General features: G+C 38.6%; 1 protein-coding gene across 5 annotated transcripts in view; it reads left to right on the top strand.

Annotated features, from left to right (window-relative positions):
• The window catches only part of GULP1 (GULP PTB domain containing engulfment adaptor 1), a 162,996-nt gene that overhangs the window by 99,921 nt on the left and 43,910 nt on the right, over nt 1-19,165 (top strand). For all 5 annotated transcript variants that reach the window (XM_040604502.1, XM_040604500.1, XM_040604504.1 and 2 more), the window contains one exon: nt 16,805-16,876. In XM_040604502.1, the coding sequence (XP_040460436.1) occupies nt 16,805-16,876 (72 nt within the window). The remainder of the gene's footprint in view (nt 1-16,804; nt 16,877-19,165) is intronic.

A 19,165-nucleotide genomic window follows, 5' to 3' on the forward strand; every position in this document is an offset into this window, starting at 1 on the left:
GTGAAACTCCTGGAATTCATATGATTCTGGATTATGAGGCACGTAGTTTATATCTTTATGGGAAACTTCTTTTTGGCTCAAGGCTTTTTGTAGCCTTTTCCCGTAGAGGTTTGATCTCCTAGGTATGTGCATTGTGTTGGTTAAGTTTGAAACTCTGCAGCAGCGGACTCTGCAGCATTGATTTATCTGTGATGGTCTGCAGTAAGACTTGTTGGTGGCAGAATTAACAAGAGTACACTGGTTAACAACATGGTATCTGAGACACATCTGTGCCAGGTGCATTCTTTAGATTAGTTTTGTTGTGCAAATGATGATTCTTTCCAATAGTCTTGGTGTGGAAGAGCTGGGTTTTTTTGGAATGTAGGACAGCCATACATAGGTTGGTTGAAGTGTTCATCCAGCAAGTTCTGAAAGTACAAGAACATATTTGTACATATGTGATATACAAAAAAGGCAAGTAGAAGTTTTTCTGTAGTAGTAATAACAACTCACTTCCAACAGCAATTCTTTATAATATGGCATTTAATACTGAACACAGCATCTAAAGCATATTTCTAAAGATACTGTATTAATTACAAGTTTTAATTAAGCCAACGCATCACTGCTTGTCCCCCGTATATGTCTCAAAAAGAGCTGAGCAATGAGGCTCTTGAGACAATAGACTCAAAATCATTAGAAGCTTTGTAATGACTTATAATGACATTTTCTTATTCAGAAAAAGAACAAATTTGTATCCAAGTATAAACCTTCATTTTAATGTGAAAGATAATCAGAGTTGTATGTTCCTCAGCATCAGGCAAGAGTGGGCGCCAACTAACAGGCAGTGTGTGACTTGAACATCTGTTCAAGACAACTGAAAAAAACTCAGAGGTTTGTCCAAACAGAATAAACAAAACAAAACAAAGTGACAAAGAAAAAGGATGGAAGCTCCAAAGACCTTAAGGTCAGCAGAGACTTACTCAGCTCTCCACTTCCCTTTCTGTTCCTTCTCCGTTGCTGATATTTATTCCCTTGCTTCTCCTTAAGTCCGCTTGAAACTACCAATTAGCCTCATTAACATGCCCTCCAGGGATTCTTTCTGCACAGTTATATTTCTATGTGATCTGTCAGCTGTGAGGATGCAAGGGTTCTTTAGGTAGGCTTTTTAGCCTCTGGCCTGTCAAGTGAGTTGCGTGTCTGACGCTGGAACTAATAGGCTGTAGAGCTCAAACATCTGGATTATTGTACTCATGGGCTAGGTGGCCCACAATGGTTTATGGCTTGTTCTTGCTTTAAATTAGAATCAGGCCTGCAGATGACTTAACTCCTCCTCTCCCATTTTTGCTTTCAATAAAGCTGGGTATTTCTGTTTGCTCAGCCTTTGCTATGTCTATGGAGCTACTGCCACCTTCTTACATCTGCTGTTCACCAAAAACAATTAGGAAACTTTCCCCAAATAAATGAAAAAAACCAAACAAACCAATAATAGAATTGGATTCTAGAAAATAAGCGAATGGAACAAATTTTTGGACAGAAACTTCTACAAGGTCATACAATTTTACCAACAAAGGCAAGACTACAGGAATCTGTCCAACAGCCAGGCTGTTTGCCACTTGCAAAGTGTCATGTATACTGATCTCCATGAGGATTCATTCTCAGGAAACCATTGGACAAGTCACTAGCTGCAGTCTCTAACTTCATTAACTTTAATAAAATATTAACATACACTAGTCAGGTGTGGATCCTGAACTGTAATGAATATTTCTTTCAGAAGTGCTTCCTTCAGATTATACCGATTCAGAAACTGTAAAGCCAACCTTGGCCCATTTAAAAAGAATTTTGAACTTTGAACCTGAGAATTTGAGGTTTAACTTACTAGAGGAGCTAATCATTTCTTATCGGGGACATAGCAAAGGAAGAACATTTGCATGAACTCATTTCTAAAGCTTTGTTAAAATATTTTGCATTTTCACTAGAATTCATCGTTGGCCGCTATAAGTGAGAGAGTGATGGGCTACATTGCTCTCAACTTTAATTTTCTTCTCCCCACTGTATACTTTTGCATAAGTAATATTTTCTTCATTCTAAGTCCTTCAAGGAAATGAAATCTAGTCAATTCCGATTTTTCAGTTTGTTGATTTAGTGAGAAGATGGAAAATGCGGAAATGAGGATGTATATCAAATCTTAATGATATGTGTGGAGCCAAGGGCTGCATTTGAAAGAACAGCTCATGTGAAGCATGGACTAAAAATCTCCCTAAGCCATATCTCTTACTATTTCTGTAGCACTTCACGTGCTTCTGAAGTGGGTCATACTAGGGAGACGGCGATAAGTAACTCAGCAAATCACATGAATTAGAACATTCCCTTAATAAGATTAGGTGGGAGGGAAGTCTTGTCTGCTCATGAATGTGGGATTATTGCCGAAAATCTGTTGAAGTCAGGAATGTGTAGGTCTTCCTGAGCCCGTTCAGAGACCATATCCCAACTTGCAGTTTATGAGGCTTTCAGGAGCTACAACTTTTAAAAGCAAACGCGTTCTCAAAATGAAAAAGCATTCACCAAAATTGCGTGTGCATACTTAATATGCAAAGAAATGTTAAAAGCTTTAAAACGAGGTACAGAGTTTGGGTTTAATTTTTGTTGTCGATTTTGGTTTAGGTTGGAGGGGTTTTTTTCTTTAACAGATGTCTGATCGACAGTACGAATGATCTTTCTTTGGTGTGTGGTCAAATGGACCCTCCTTAGTCCTGTAGTGCTGTATTCCAGAGGCGTGCCATCTTCTCCTTCTTGCTTTTGGGTAACTGGAAGAGGTGGGAAAGTTGGACCTCTTCAGATGTCTTTTATTTTCAAAATCTGAGAGCACTTTGTGCTTTTTTACTAGTAGCTTTTTGCTTGTATTAGCATTTGCTGCTAGAATGGTGCGTACAAGAATGGGGGTCAATGTTTCATATTGATTTTTATCAGTAACACTCAGAGGTACTGACTGAAATTGTGCCATGCATTTCTAAGAGGTTAGTGTAATTTATCACAGTTCATTAGATCATAAATTCTTTGAAGCTAAGAGCTTTTTTTTTGATGTTTGTACAGCCTCTAGAATAATGAGATGGAGGCTCTAGGTGATCCCCTGATGGAAATAGTCATAGATCAAAGTTCAGAATAAGTAGAGCAGCAGAAGACCCTGGACTTGACTTTCATGAGCTTTTTTCTCAGTTGGAATAATTAAATGATATTGCAGGCAAGAAATGGGTGAATTATTATCCTTAGTTTAAGATAGGGAACTGCAGTAATACTGGAGGTTTTCTGCAAATCCGCCCCAAATCTCTGTTCCCTAATCAGATCCCAAATTTGGAATTCTACTGCAGTGCCTTGAGCTCAAGACAAAATGTATGCTCGACACCTGCTCCCTTAGTAAAAAGGATTATGTTGCTATTTAGAGAAGACGCTAAATCCTTACATGAAGGATTTTAAAATACACTGTCTAGTTACTTTATGTTCACCTAGCAATGCGAGTGTCACTATAATGTTCTAGACTAGATTAATTTTACTACTTTAACACCAGTATATAGGTCTTTTATTGAGAAGCATAATATTTTTTATGAAGAAGTGGCAGCCAACATTAGTGTTGGATTAATTGCCACTGTAAAATAATTTATAAATTAATTGCCAGCTCACTTATATTCTCTTAGAACAGTTCATCTGAGATGTCCATCTCATCTGCTGATGGATCTTAAGGCCATGACAATAGTGGTTGAATTTCGTATCTGATGATGTGAGGTTGAAGTTGTCACTCTTAAACATTTTTGCAGTTTGCTAAAATAATCTTTCTAATAAAAAATCCAGTTCACTAATTTGTATTATTTGGGGGGGGGGGGGGGAATATTTCCTATGTTCAGGTAGTGCTCTGCAAATTTGTTTTAAATGGCTACAGAATGGTAGCTTAAAGAGGCAGTTTTTTCCTGTTCTGAGTATTATTTTAAAACAAATGACACCCCAGCTACCTTTGAAAAACTCTGTTAGTGATGGTCTGGAACTGCCTGAAGGCTGAGTGTTGAATTGTGGTGATACATGTGTTACATAGCTGGCTTTCATGTGAGCTTACGTGGAGAAAAGACAGCTTCTTCTAAAAAACACATTAACAAGAGAATATGAACAGGTTCATGAAACAATAATCATCACAGAGAAGACTCTTCCAGTTACATGCAGGAAAAGTGCAAGATCCAGTACAGCTAAACCACTGTGAGAAGTGCTTTTCTTGGTAGGGTTCACTACCGATGTACTACTCGCTTCCAGAATCTGCAATGGAATTGAAGAAGAGGGATTCAGAGTAGGATTTGACTTTTTTGCAGGCAGGACATCCACAGATAATGAAGCAGAGCTATGGTAAGGGTACGCTCCCAGTCTTCAAAAGGAAGATTTCCAGCATGTTTATGTTCCCTAAAAATTTTATTTGTGATTCCTGAAGATTCTTTACCAAGTTAGGTTTGTGATCAACATACAAGATATGTAACTGCTGTGTTTAAGTGCCACACGTTTAATCTTACGCTTCCATATGTTCTGGTACACTCCAGCCTCGGTTCTTCATTTGCTCTTTCAGCGTGCCTCCTAGGTGTGCTTGCTTTATGTTCAAATAATCAAATTACCCAGGACCAGCTCTTCTTTCCCTCTCATTTTTCTTTTCCCACAAGACACCCACTTTATTTAAATATATTTTCTCTGAACCTCAATGAACTGCAATTTTGGGGGTCACAGTTACTACTCTTTGTCCTGTGTTTTGTTGTTTGTTTGTTTTCTCTGCTACATGGTGTTTCTCTCTCTGTAACTTATACAGATAGGCAGCCAATCTGATTTTCACTTGGCTACCCCAGTCAAATATTCTCTGAAAATTTCTGAGGGTTTCCTGTGAATACAGTAACTCAGAAAGACGTCTACAGGTGTCATTTGTGTAAGATTAACAATACATTTAAAGTAGCAGATGGAGCTTAGGAAGTAGATTTTAAGAGCAAAGAAAAAACCATGACATTTTAACTTAGGCAACACAGGCATTTACTTGGCCATTTATATAAAATTGTTGTTAATTAATGTGAATGTGGCATTTATTTTAGCACATTCTTGTAGATTATCCATGTGAATTATGGATTACAGTTTACATACTGACTCAGCATATTTCCACACTGAAGCTGCTTTACTAAGAAAATGTCAGGCTCATTCTTTCTCCACAAATGTAGTTTAGGAAACAAAAAAACCCACCAACCACAAAATCCCAACAAAGGTAGTTCACACTTCATCTTCCAGTCCTTTAGTACACCTTGGTACATATATCTGTCCTGTGGTGTCGATTATCTCCCCCATAGAATGTATGTATAAATTATTTGCTACACACTAAAGTAGTTCTAATACTAGAATTTAAACAGCAGATGATCTTCTATGGTAATGATAGTTTAAAAGAAAATGTTCAGATTATGTTCAAAATTGGTGTTCCGTGAAAACTCTTCCACGTTCAGGATTCTTTCTGCAGAATAACTATTTTCTGGTGCGCTGCTTGTCCTCTGTTTGACAGCCATGTGTTTCTATGAATCAAGCATTAAAACAGGAGTCATTTATTCTAATCTATGGTGCAATAAGGCTCACAGTATTAAAAGTCCTGATTCAGAAGAGTTGCAGTGTCCTTAAAATAGGCAATTTCATATTTCACATTAAACTGGAAAAGGGCTTTAATAAACTGAGAGTAATGGACAATGGTTACTTGTTCCTATTACTGAGGCTATTTGTGTTTGAATGAGGATTTTGTTCCTAACTGTGATGACATCTCTGTTTTTTGCCCCACAGGGAATTCCTGTGTCTGTATTTATAATGTCATTGCATGTTGCCACGGCAAAAGACTGTGATAGTACAAGTTCAGCATTATCATGTTAGTCAAGGACAAAGGAGGCAGAAATTAGTTTAGAGCAAAATAAATGTTCTTCGCAAAATTGAAAACGTCTGTGGAATTTTATCTCTGCTTTTGTAAGATACTGTTAATATTTTCCAGTACAAAAGAGCAACTTCAGCAATTTTCCACTTGTCTTTATTAATATGTATTATATTTATATATATGTATATAAGTCCATTGCAGTTTCTTCCACAATGTGTAGAGTTTATTTGCACTGACCAGAGGAAGGGTGTAATGATTTTTGTGTCCAGCTTTGGTCTGAAGAAGTTATTGCAAGCTGAACGCTCGGAATTGCACAATCCCACCTTGAAACGGCACATGGAAACTCCTGGCTCGTGTTAGGAAAGAAGGGATCTGAAGCCTGTGCTCAGATTCATGCCCAGCAATTAAGTCATCTGGGAAGTATCTCTTTGAAGGAGCAGCCACTTTTGGAAAAACATCATGGCCTGTGCACTCATGGGGCTCAGAGCTGCGCCCCTGATTCAGCTGCATCACTTAAAGAAGTTCTGAGTTAATCAGAACGCTCCAAATTTTATAAAGCTTCGTCTTACTGGTGAAGCAGAATGACTTTGCCGGGCTTATGGAACTGTGGTTGGTTTGGTTGTCAAATCGGTGAACAACATAGCTTCTTTCTGCGTAAGGGCTCTTTGTCATCTCACTTCAGTTTTTGTTGTTCTCGTTTTGTTTGATGGGATGATTATTTGCCACAGGAAAAAAAGTCAGCAGGACAGATGACGCTTGGGAACACTGAGCTCGAGCTTTAACTTGCTCTGTTTTGTGAAGGGAGCTGGAGAGCCTGCAGAACGCTCATACGGAGCAGGCCAGGACATGCCGCAATTAAAGGAATAGCGGCATTAGGAAGACTAGTGAGTTGATAGAGCGGGGCAAAACGGAGCCAAAAACTAGGACAGGAGTTTTGCACGTCTTATGTAGGGTGTTACAGTGTTAACTCTTACGAAAGTCGCTGCGAGAATACCGGCACTTGGGATCTTGATCTTACTGTTCCTTTAATTGTAGCATTGCACTAGATTGGGTTTTTTTGAGGAGGGGTTGGGGATGGGGGGATCAGTCCATAACTTAATGGGTACGCTAAAGAAAATGAACTGTAACCTCTATTTGCGTAGACTAGTGGGTTTATGCAAGTAGTAACAATGAAAACATTTTTTCACACTGCAGTGCGGCAAAGTTCCCTCTAGACTTGCCAGTGTTGGTAGCTAGCATCTACAGGGATTAAGTGGGAATTAAAGCAAAGGCGGCCTCTGTGTTCTGAGTTTCAAACAGTGCATTTGACGCCTTTGCAAAAGGGTGTAGATGTAGAGCTCTTTGTACTACTTCAGTCAGTACATTTGAGTGGAGCATAGGAATTGGTGAAGTTGTGTCTTATGGTTAATAAAAACTAAATTGCCATCTTGGCATCTGGTTTATGAAGAAAAAAAGCAGCCAAATTATGTCAATCTTACATTAAGATATATGAAAAGATTTAGGACTTGGTGAAAAATGGTATTTCAGTAAATTTGTGGGCTTAGTCTGACTTTACTATTTCCATAAAGAAATGATGCTTGAGTTGAATCCAGTTTCTGTGGTGCAGAACTAAGTCTGCTTTCTAATTATGGACTTGTAAAGCTGAAAAATCTGTCCACTCTTTTATTATGCATTTCTAAAGCTGAAAAATTGATATTTAAAATAGTAAGTGGGAATTATTTTTAGGCAGACTCTTAATTAAGGGAAAGTAAATATTTTTTTTTTTTATTGGGAACAATGCAGTCAGGAATACAAATTTTCTGAATGGAGGCATTCAAGCAGTATGATAAGTCTTCAGCGATTATCAGAGGCACTTCACGTTTGGAAAATAACTTTCTAAAGGAAGTGCCAAGTTTGATAATTAGTTCTGTTTTCCCTGCCTGGATACAGAATGGTTCTTGTGAACATACAGGTAGCATTCCCCACATACAGGTACCATTCCCCGTGCATCCACGTTACCAGCAGCATAATCTGTTTGAATAATCACCTTCACTGAACGTTGCTTCCATAATGGTAACTCTTACAGAAATAAAGAGGTACCATATTTTAAGATTCAACAGTGAATGTAGAGTTCCCAGTTTTTAGTTCTCGGAGGTCAGAGACCAAATAAAACCTAAATTAATATGGGAGTAACCACAGAGGGTTGCAGGAGCTGGCAAGGATGTTATTCAGCATCTGTAGTTGGAAATGCCTGAGCCATCCTAGGTAAGTCAGAAGCAACTTAGAAGGAATGCTCATCTGATACAGGGGAGGCTCTGCAGAGCTGATGAATAGCAGTGGAGAAACAGAAGATAGTAAATTGATGCATCGTTTGATGTTAGATAAGTCTCTGTGTTAAGTGTTTTAGTATCTGTGTTGAAGCAAAATTGCTGTAACTTGAAGATGGTGCCTTTGGATTACTCGGACATCTCCTGTTGCAGTAAAAGGAGCTGACAGATGCTTCTGCCAAAAAAAAAAAACAAACAACCAAACAAAAACAAATTCCCATGTGTAAAAGCCAAAACTGGAAACACTGAGTATGGCCAAGCTGAAACCCAGAGGATAACATTTGGAAGCATGTTGTTCTTTAATTTACTCACTTGTTTTAGCCAGTATCTGAGCACAGGGTTTTTGCATGTGAAGGCTAATGAACATCACAGGACTTGTGAACAAAGGATGCTGTCAAAAGCGTGTGTCTCAGTCACAACCAGGGCATGTATAATAGGAAATTATTTTTCTCCAGTGATAAATTTGTTTTCACAACCATCCTCCCCTGCCCTTGTTTCTTTCATGCCAAATATTCTCTCTAATTTTTTTTCTTTATTTATGAGCTATGGGGAATGCACCTGGGCTTAAAAGACAAACAGACCTTCGGTATGATATACTACTATTATTAGCATCACTGTCACTTGTGCAGCGTTAAAATCTTCCTTTTTAAGCCCTTTTCCCACGCACCAAATTTTTTTATGGAATTTTCTAAAATTTACTTGAACTTGCTGGCTTCTTTGCTCCAAGGTGGAGCATCCCTGAAGGGTATTCCTGTTACCCTTCAGCTGCTGCCTCCATGCCCGCACTGGGTGGGACTCGCTTAGGCCAGCGCTGAGCTGTTTGCTCCAGCCAACCACCTGCAGAGCCAAAGAACCGCTTCTTCCTCAGCCAGATGTTTGAGGTGGAAGTCAGTCTGCACGTAGCTGTGTTTATTCTCCATCTGTGCCTGAATTCTGGGTAGCTGTAAGGTGGCTGCTAACGGTGTATGCGATGGGAGGGCAGCGTACAGCCCACCGCTGCCCCGCGCCGTTACAATCTTTGGGTTCAGCCTGACAGCTCTTCAGGGCGGGATGCAGCTTGGGATGTGCTTCTGAAGGGCTGTGTAGATCTATGGACTGAAGAAATACTGAATGTTTTCTTTCTTGTACAACTGGTCTTTTCTATAGTCGCAGTCTTGACAAGATAAGCTTTTAAACTTTTCTGCTTCCTTTCTGAATTCCAGCCTGCTCTTATCTTGCTTGTGGTGGTACCAGCTCTCTTTCTTACCATTATTTTACCTTTAGGATTAGACACTTTCATGCAGAGGACAGCTTTGATAGTTGTGTTGCAATCTGATTTGGTTTTAAATATATCCTTGTTGATAACCCCTTTAACGTATGATCTATCTGCAGAAGGTTTAAGTTTTGACTATTTACAAAGCGTGTCCTAAATCCTCCTGAAGTTCTGCTTAAAAACTGGTTATGTTCAGTGTAAATGTACACTCTTACTGTGTGTTCCTTTTTGTGTGCCCTCAGTTTTTCCTGTCTGGCTGTGGATTAAAACTCAGTAGGACTTGAAGAAGAATGTGACACGGTGTAATTATTCTCATTCTTTTGCCTTTAAATACACCGAGCTGGATGCGCTTGGACCAGGCTTCAAGTTTCTTCCCAGTGAGCAGCTATATAATTTCTCTTCTTATGAAATATAAACATGGATTAGAAGATAGGTGTAGACAGGATTAGGACTACCATATGTCCTCAGTTTCTCAGGCACATTTACCAGAATATGTGTAGATATTCCAGCTTCCAGACATCTGGATTTCTGGCAAGAACCATATCGGAGCTGGGGAGGTGTGATGCGGCTGCAAGGAAATGCTCTGTATTGTCTGTGGCCATCAACTCTTCAAAGATGTGTTAAGCTTTAGTTATCAAACTACATTCTTTATTAGTCATAGCAGCAAATTTAATGACTGGGATGATTGCTTACATATTTGATAGTGAAGACTTAGTTCCTAGTTACTGCATTTCTAGAGGATAGAAGAAAGACCAAATGAAACCAGCGTGGCTTGTTGAAAGATTCTTTAAAATTATGCACAATATTTTTTTTACATCACTGCATCTGGAAGATTTTTTATTTTTTTTGGTAACTGTTACCTAATTCTTTTGTGGTCCTTTCTCTAATGCTTTCATTTTTTTGTTCTCCTCAACATTTCAATAGTGTATCAAATAGATTTTTCTTTCTTTCTAACTTGATTACTGTAAATATTTTTACTTCTGCGTTTTCTCACATGCATTTGGCTTAATTCTACTGATGGATGAAATACCTGGTAATATTTGACTTCCATTAGAAAACCCCCCCTTTTTTTTTAATTTGTTTTTAATCATGCGTGCCACTTTTTTTTTTTTTTCTTTTTTGCAAAGAGTGCTCAAACCATCCCTCAGAAAATTTTGTAGAATTTTTTTTCCTGTGTCAGAGTCACCATTTATGCGGAACGTTACATGCCAGACCAGACGGGGATATTCAGGGAATGTGCTGATGTCTGTGGCACCGTTCTCTCTCATACTCCCAGGGGGTGAGTTTGATTCCTGCTCTCATTTGAGCAGCAGCCATGCCTGCGAGAGGCAGTTGTCTTAAAGGTTGTCACTAGAGAAGTGCTTTCCAAAAGGGAAAACTCCAAACATTTATGTACTCTAGCAAAAACATGTGTTGGCAGAGGGCCAAGGAAGCGGTTTCGGGTGGGGAACTGGACTGTGGGGTGGGGAGAGAGAAGCGACCCAAAATAGAAAGAGGTGTGTGTTTTATAGCCCGTGTTGTACTTCTGCTCTTCAGCTGACAGAGAAGATTCACGTGTGCCAGGCTGAGCAAACACTGTTGGTGTCTTAGGGAGTGAGTAACAGCTGAGATATTTGTTCATCTGCTTTCTGCACAGCTTCAAAACTGGTCCCACTTCTCTTTCATTCTTGTTTTATATTATACGCTGTCATTCTGATGTTCTCAGAATGTAGATACGTTCGTCTTCCTTTCATCAGTAAATCAACATCCCTTCAGCTCCTGCTGTAAAAGGAGCTAATTTGTCAGATTCTGGCAGCAGGTATCCGGTAATTTTGCATAGCTTTTTCTTCTTTCTTTATTGTATGGGTTTGTTAAGTACTTTTTTTTTCATGTAATTGCATTTAAATCTGCATAAAAGAGAACTTCTAATGTTCAGGGATTTCAGAGTAATAAAGAAATGTGACACACTGAAAGACTAGTTTTTTTAAAAAAAATTGAAATGTTGTGACAAAAGAAAACAGATGTTGTTCTATTATTAAAATATCCTGCACTGCTCTCTACTGGAAGAGTGGAAGTCTACCTTAAATATTCAAAAGTGCGCCTAAAACTATTTCTTAGTCAAGTTTTAGGTTTAATGATTTTATTTTTTTTTAAAAACCTAGTAAAAGTAACTTTTGTGAAGAATGGGTAGAGTGTTTTTTATTCTCCCTAGGTTTTGAAGAAAAGCATCTGGATATACTTGGCATGTAAAAAACGTAGAATGTTGCTGGTCAAAATGTAAATGGACGGGGGAAGAATTACTGGAGTGCCGTGTCAATGGCATGGCAAAAAAGCGAGCTGTTTGTTACCCTCAGCGGTCCATCTGGCCGTACTAGTAGCTGTTGGGCATGTGATAGCAGCAGTAGGTTTGTCAGAACTGTAAAGGGTTCTGAATGCCTGAAGTTGCCCTACGTTTGAATTGACTTGTAATTGAGCCAGCAAAATAAAAGTGAAATACCTTTTCTTGTGATAGTTTCTCCGGCCAAAGTACAACTATAAAAGCATTTAAAATAATTTCACTATGGAATTGGACCAAAACATGTCTTGCTCAAGTTCAATGCATAGGACAATTTTCAACTATGTTCCGGTGGAAGAGAGATTCCCCACAAAGGGTCTGGGTTCCGTTTGCTGTCACAGGGCTGAATGACTCTCCCACTTGCTGTCAATGATAAAACTTCTGTTGGTACTAACGCGATGAAATAGTGTCTGTTAATTCTCTGCAGCTGCACTATCTTGCAAATCTTTGCATGTGGAGCGAGCACATCTGGTTGTCTGCTAATAATAAATGATAAAGAGTTTGATCTGAGGTGTTTGTCCTGCATTAATGGCAAACATCAGCAAGGGGAGAACGAGCCTTACCGTACGCTGTAGGAACGGTTAAACTGTTTTGACTGGTAAGATCTGTTGATCTCATAAAAGCTATTTTGGTTTATAGACAGCTGCAATTAAGATCAGTGTAAGTAATATATTAGGAAAATAAACTTTCATCAGTTTTGTAGGGAATGCGTTCGGAAGAACAGAGGACTGCAGGGAAAAGTGTGTAGTAATCTATACGGGGAAGACATTGCCCTAGCATGCTTGATGTTATACAAAAGAGTAAATGTCATCATCTTGACATTTCTTAAATTATCTAACTGAAACTCAGTATGATTATGGTGAACTTCCCATTAGCACTAATCTCAACAATACATAAATATTTTAAAAGGTCAGCCTAGTGGCAAGCCTAACTTATTGATCATTCTTCTTTGAGTTGGCTTATGCGTGAAGTAAACCAATTAAAAGAATAACCCTTTTAGTAGCTCCAAACAGTAAAATACATGTAACAATCTTATGTAAACGTTTTTCCTCTGTATTATGGATTTGACGTTAATAAATGCATTAAATTCTTAAGTGTTCATTAATTTGCATATAGGATTAATAGTGAATGATCTGAAGGGGAACTGCTACATTATTTTCTGTTTCTCTCTTCTCCAATGAAGTGTGGGTGTTGTATGAGTTGGCTCTCAGGAACAGTTACATTTCATGTTGTTGTTCCTCATCAGCCAGGTCCGCGGAAGGGAACCCGGAGTGATCAAAGCAATCGCTGACTTTTAAAGTTCTTATCTAGAATTCTGCATCAGTATTGCTTTCTAAAGGAGCCTGATCCTCAAAAGGGAAGTTTCATATTTACTAATTTTGCTTTGAAACGTGATGAGTATTTATACTATCGATGCTACAGCTGTACCAAACTCCTGATATAACAAATACTTGTTCTTTGTGTGAGATTTGGTGAGAAAAGTCCGCTGAGAAGACCATAATGAAGTGGCCATCTCCCCATATCATGAGGATGGTGAATTGGTTGCTAGTTACTTACTTTAGAAATCCCTGAGGTGGCAGCGCAGCCGCTGTGGTAGGGATTGTACAAACACGGGGGCCTTCCTCACATTGAGCTTGTCATCTAAAGTCTCAGCTTTGCAAATATAGATGTGTTTGCTTAGCTTAACTATCAGGAGTAATGCCATGGTAATTGGTACCTAATATTAAACAAAATATGATGATAAGGCAGATCACACAGAAAAGGTACAGAGTAGCTGAAAAAGCAAGCAATAAAAAGCCTCCAGTTAATATGTTAGCTATATGTTAAACCTGTATTGCATAGTTATTCTTCTGTTACAATTAGAAAATAACTTGTCTTGATTTGAAATTCTGCTAATATTTTGCCCCCACATAGGTCGGTCTAATTAATACAAATATCCAGAATATTTGCTCTCAATGGCTGTTTTTATTACTGTCTTACCGAAAATAAATGAGAAAACTTGTGGAGGTGAGGCATAAAATGTGCAAGCAGTTATAAATAAGATTCGAGCATATCTGAATAAAAATAATGGAACTGCAGTTAACAGAGATACAAATGCATATCAGATACGAGCAATGCAACCCATGGCATGGCCTCCGAATTTCTGATATTAACACTTAAAATACAAATCATCTTTGTTTTTTAATAATATGCAAAAAAATAATAAAATGCAAAAAAATACTGCATTTTACTATATTTTCCTATGCTGAATAACTTCATTAAGCATAAGCTTTAATTCTACATCCAGTTCAAAACCGCTGAGAGCAATAAAAATTTCAGTAGTGATGCTTAATGTCAAACCCGATACTCATTGGGAAGACAGCTCATTGTGAATGACTGCTTGAATTCTGGCTATGTTCCATAAATATTGATATAATGCTTATGATGTTCCCATATACTTTGGGTCTTGATTGTTTATTTCATTGGTGACTTGCAGAGCAAACCCAATCTAGTACGTGTTTCTTCAGGTTTTGTCAGTCATTTCAGCCTGTGCTTTCAGCAGTTTCTTTAGATGTCTACTTCTCCCTCCCCTCCGTCATCAGAAATGGTAATTTCTGATTTGGGGAACATTGCTATGGGCTTAAAAAATCAGTGACATTTAACAGATTCCCCAGCTGCAGCAGAAGCTTAATTTGGTGCTTACACTTTCTAAGGCAGTAATGTGAGTTAGCATGAGGTATGAGCTAAGTTTCCCCCCTGGGAAAACAGTATTTATGGAAGTTATTGTTTATGGAAAGATTAGTCTGCTGCTGGGAATTATTGAACGCAGCAAAGATACCTTCATCTTTCTTGGACTTTGTGAATCAGAGCGAGATAGCAGAGGGAAGGGGAGGGGAAATGATTCTCGTGCTTATGAGCTATCTTTTGCTATCTCGGCCATCTGGATGGAAGTGAGCAACTGAGAAATGCCGGGCAGCCCTGTGCCCTTCTGGAGAAGCTGCTGCAGGCGAGGCAGCGTTACCCAGGGCATCTACAATTGTACTGGACACAATTCCACCCAAGGCCTGGCCCCTAAAGCTGTATCGAGGAGTACCAGGCGGCTTACGTTGATAATGCCTCTGGAGCTGCTGGTTTCCCAACTCACGGGTCTTGGGAAGTGCGCGTGGAGTATGCTCAGCCGTCTGCCCCGTCACCGCGGCGCGCAGGGACCCGCGTCCTCCGGTCACTGAGCCTTGTCCACGCTGGCGGCTGCTATTTCCCATGTTTCTGCAGGAAGCAGTGCTTTATATGCAGTGCTGTATATAACATACCCTCGCCTACTCACAGACTTGACAGCAATCCTGCTTCTGCCTCTTGTGTTGTGCCAAGTGGCTGGTGGATAGATACACTTGTGTGCAGGTATCTGATTTGATCAGCATTCCTCTTAAAAAGTAGATAAGGTCAGGCAAGAAAGGTTCTTATCTATATGTTTATATATATAAAAATATAAAAATATTATATATATATAAAATATAAAAATATTATATATATGTTTATATATATAAAAATATAAAAATATAAAAATATTTTATATATATATGTATAAAAGAACCTTTCTTGCCCATTTAAGCTTGTGGTAAGCTTTGGGTGTTTTTTTTTCCACTCACATACATTGGCTTACATATATTTACTCACCTTTCTGTCACATGTAGGATCTATAATGTCCAAGGATCATTCTTTATATGCTTTCTCTGCAACTGTCACTTTTCCAGGGAAGAACACACCCTCTATTTAAAGTTATCAGAAACGTTGCATGGAAGACATCTAATCAGAGGTTTCTGCTCTGTTATTATAAAACCTTGCTCTCCTAGCTGGAGAATTTTAATAGTAGGCAATATTGACAGCAGATGTGCATAGTGTTTTGATTTACACACTGGTGTATTTAAGATGGCACATCGTATTTCAGAGTTAATAGCATATTCCTAATGCGATGGATTGTTGGTAAAGCTGCAGAGTTTCCTTGCAGGAGTACAGCTTGAGCACATTGACTGCAGTAATCACATTTTTAAGTTTTAATAAAATGTAAAACTTCAGAGGAACTATGTTGAAAGCATCTGTCATGTGGCAAATGTAAGTTCTTTTTGAAACTGCTAAGACTCAAAAATTATACGTGTCTGTGTGTCACATTGCACAGGCAATTGTGTACTTTAGAGAGAAAAAAGGGGTTTGTTCCTTCTTTCTAGCATTATTTTGGCATATTCAGGTACCTGGTGTGACTCAGACCAACTGCACCTCAATGAGAAAATTGGGCAATTCAAAATTACTACACAGATGCGGTTTGGGCAGGATTGTTGTACCTTTCATAACAGTGTAGTAGAAGGCAAGCATAACCGTGCACAAGAATGTAAAGGCATTTCAGTGTACAAATAAAGAAACAGTAATATCCCTTTGAAGTATTATACTTTGTATCTTAACAGGTGTATGTTTGGTTGTTGTTAAAACCTTACTTGGTAAAATACGCTCTCTAGTAGCATTTCTTTGAATACGAGCCTTGTTTTTATGTAAGTTGGAGCCCAGTTCCTTTAAGTCCATGAAATTACTGTACCAAGCAGCTCTGAGAGCAAAATCAGGTCTTTTTAATTTACCTTGCATCACTATGAAAGTTTTAGTAGCATTGTCCAAACCATTGGCTCTTGTTGATTCATGGGAAGTATCTTATGTCAGTATTTTATTTTGCATTTTTTAAATTTTTTTCCAAAAGAGATGATATTACCAAAGTGACAGTTTCCCAGTGGAAAAAGGTACTTAACTTCTAATTTACACACTTGTATAGGATTGAGATAAATAAAACATTTTTTAAAAGCTGCTTTTGATAACTCTGATTTGTTGAATTAGAATTTAGTTCTTGTTATTTTCTTTAATAAAAATAGCTGTATGAAGATTTTTTTTATTTATCAACTATTGGAACGATTGTGTTTCCAAAATGTTACTTGGAAATAATTGGAAAATAAGATTACCTGAGTTAATTAGGCCTTTCAATGCATAACTTACTTATTTCTCACAAATTACAATCTTTCCAGTTTCTCGGCAGTACGGAGGTAGAGCAGCCCAAAGGCACAGAAGTTGTAAGAGATGCTGTTAGAAAACTGAAGGTAAGAAAGAGTTCTTAATGAAATATAAATAGAATGTATATTTTGTAACATGACAACTAACGCTTTATAAGTGTTTCTAGGTAAATTCATTGAATCTGTAAGGAGTCGCTTTTCCTAATCTCTTCACAGGGCCCTTCCCTATTACGTCTGCATTATCAGATGTTCTGCTGTACAAATATTCAGTTGTCTCCTAGCTTGTACAATTATTTGTAGTATAAAGTTTATGTACCTTAATGTGTAATGCTTGTTCTTTGGAAACTTCAGGGCTTCATTAATACAGACTTCGATAGCAACAATTTGTTTTAGCTGCCATCCTCACTTTATGGCTATTGAATGCCTCTAATGCGGCATTCCAAGTGTGTTGCCAGGGAATTTAAGAAAATGAATGCTGCTTTGACTGAAAAAAACAGCGATATCAGTAACGTCTGTCCTGCATTTCTCTGGGCTGTGTGTTGCTTTCCTGTGAGCCCTGGTTAGGTGAGTTGCCACCTGTTGCAAAACACAGAGTACTCACCTGCTCAAGGTAAGTGCTGGTGCCACAGAGCAGGAGTAAGAACGTCAAACCGCACCGTAAGTGGGCTACAACAGCTCTGTGAGTACTGGCTGTCCCTGACTGCTCTTCATCTAAAGCTAACGTGTCTGATCCACGTAAACTGACTTAGCGTGGAGGGGAGTGTTTGCGACATGGGCATGAATGTTGTTCACCCTCCAGCTGTGACAACCGGTGACGCACCTGGAAACAGAGCTATCGTGAGAGAACAGGGTTTACAAACCAAGCCTGTTTATGACAAGGGGCATTCCTGCTTTGTCCTCCAGGTCTTCGTGCTTCATTGGAAAAGTTCTGTGCGCACAAAGATCAGGTGTTTACAGTACCTCCTTGGTTGTACGTCCTTGGGCACTGAGGGACTCGGTAGATAGTTAGGAGGTGTCCTAGGGGAATGGTTTGTTGAGGGTTGCTAACTGATAACGTGGCTTTGACTTGACTGAGTGACAGCTGATATGCCTACAGCCCTTCCAATGCCATGAGCTGCAGCAGGAATGCTGGTTTCATCTGCCTGCTAGTGCACATTGCTGTGGAATCGCGCTGTTTCACGTTTACCTCCTAAGAGCTGTTGGAGCATCAGTTTATTTAGATGTAAAAATTGTTCTGCCTACTATTGTATTTTCCATAACTTTTTGCAGAGTTTCTGTTTTTCATGTAAGCAGAAGTTCTTTGGAAACAGAAACTTTTGAGAATCAATGCTGAAAAATGTGATTCTGTGTTATTACTATAATAAAAAATAAAAGAAAGAAGAAGGCATTGTCCTGGTTTCAACACCTCATATAGCGCAGCTTTCAATACTGAGGTTTCTCTCGAAAAAACACCTTTACAAGATTAATTAGTAATTGTGTTGAGGTATTGAACCAGAAGTTCTTGGCCTTTATTTTCACGCTACCAGAATAGTACAGCTGCCTTTAAAAATTCGCTTAGTCAATTCTTAGAACGTTTTATGCCAAAAAGATTTACTCTGCTGCATTTCATCAGAGACATTATTGCCGAGTTTTTTTCAAGTCTTTTAGGCTAATATAAGTGTGACCCTTTTTTAATCATTGCAGCATGCTACCAGTGGAAACAAAATGTATGGGTTTGTGTGCACCTTGCACAGCTTACGGCTGATACTGGAGTGAAGCACGTTGTGTTAGGTATTTTGTTTATAAAATCCTGTTACCCGCTGCACTGTTAATTCTGTGCAGAAATCGATCAAGATAATATCCTGCTACGGAGAAGTTTTGATTCTAGTCTAATGATGTTCTATCAGGCTGCCTCTAAGTAAAGCAGCTGCTAAGTTTCTGTCTCAATGTGGAACCGCAGGCTGAGCTGGGCTTTCGCTCATCACCAGGCGCTCTGATGTTCGGATTGTATAATTTGGTCCCTTGAAATAATGTGCTGTGACAGCAGGTCCAAAAAGGATGTCAAATACCTGTTCTCTGAAGTATAGAAATAGCCAGAGCTATTTTCCTTTCTTGGGAAAAAAACATGTCAGCCTAGCACTAAAATTTAGAAGTAAAAATTTTTTTGTATATCCTGGTGGTGTCGTTGCACTGTTGGTATCCATTCTAACTTTTTACACGTGTTCCCTAAATAAACTGCCTTGGAGATATGTGTCTGAATCGTTGCTGCCAACATTCGAGGATTTTCTTCAAGCTCGGAAGCTTGGAGCTTAGATGTCAAGTATTACATTGGGATCTTATATAATCGCAAGTTTATTAGAAAATTCACAAAGTAATTAAAGACAACTTTTGGAAAGA

The sequence above is a fragment of the Falco naumanni genome, chromosome 8 (genome assembly GCF_017639655.2).
Source record: "Falco naumanni isolate bFalNau1 chromosome 8, bFalNau1.pat, whole genome shotgun sequence".
Taxonomy (NCBI): domain Eukaryota; kingdom Metazoa; phylum Chordata; class Aves; order Falconiformes; family Falconidae; genus Falco; species Falco naumanni.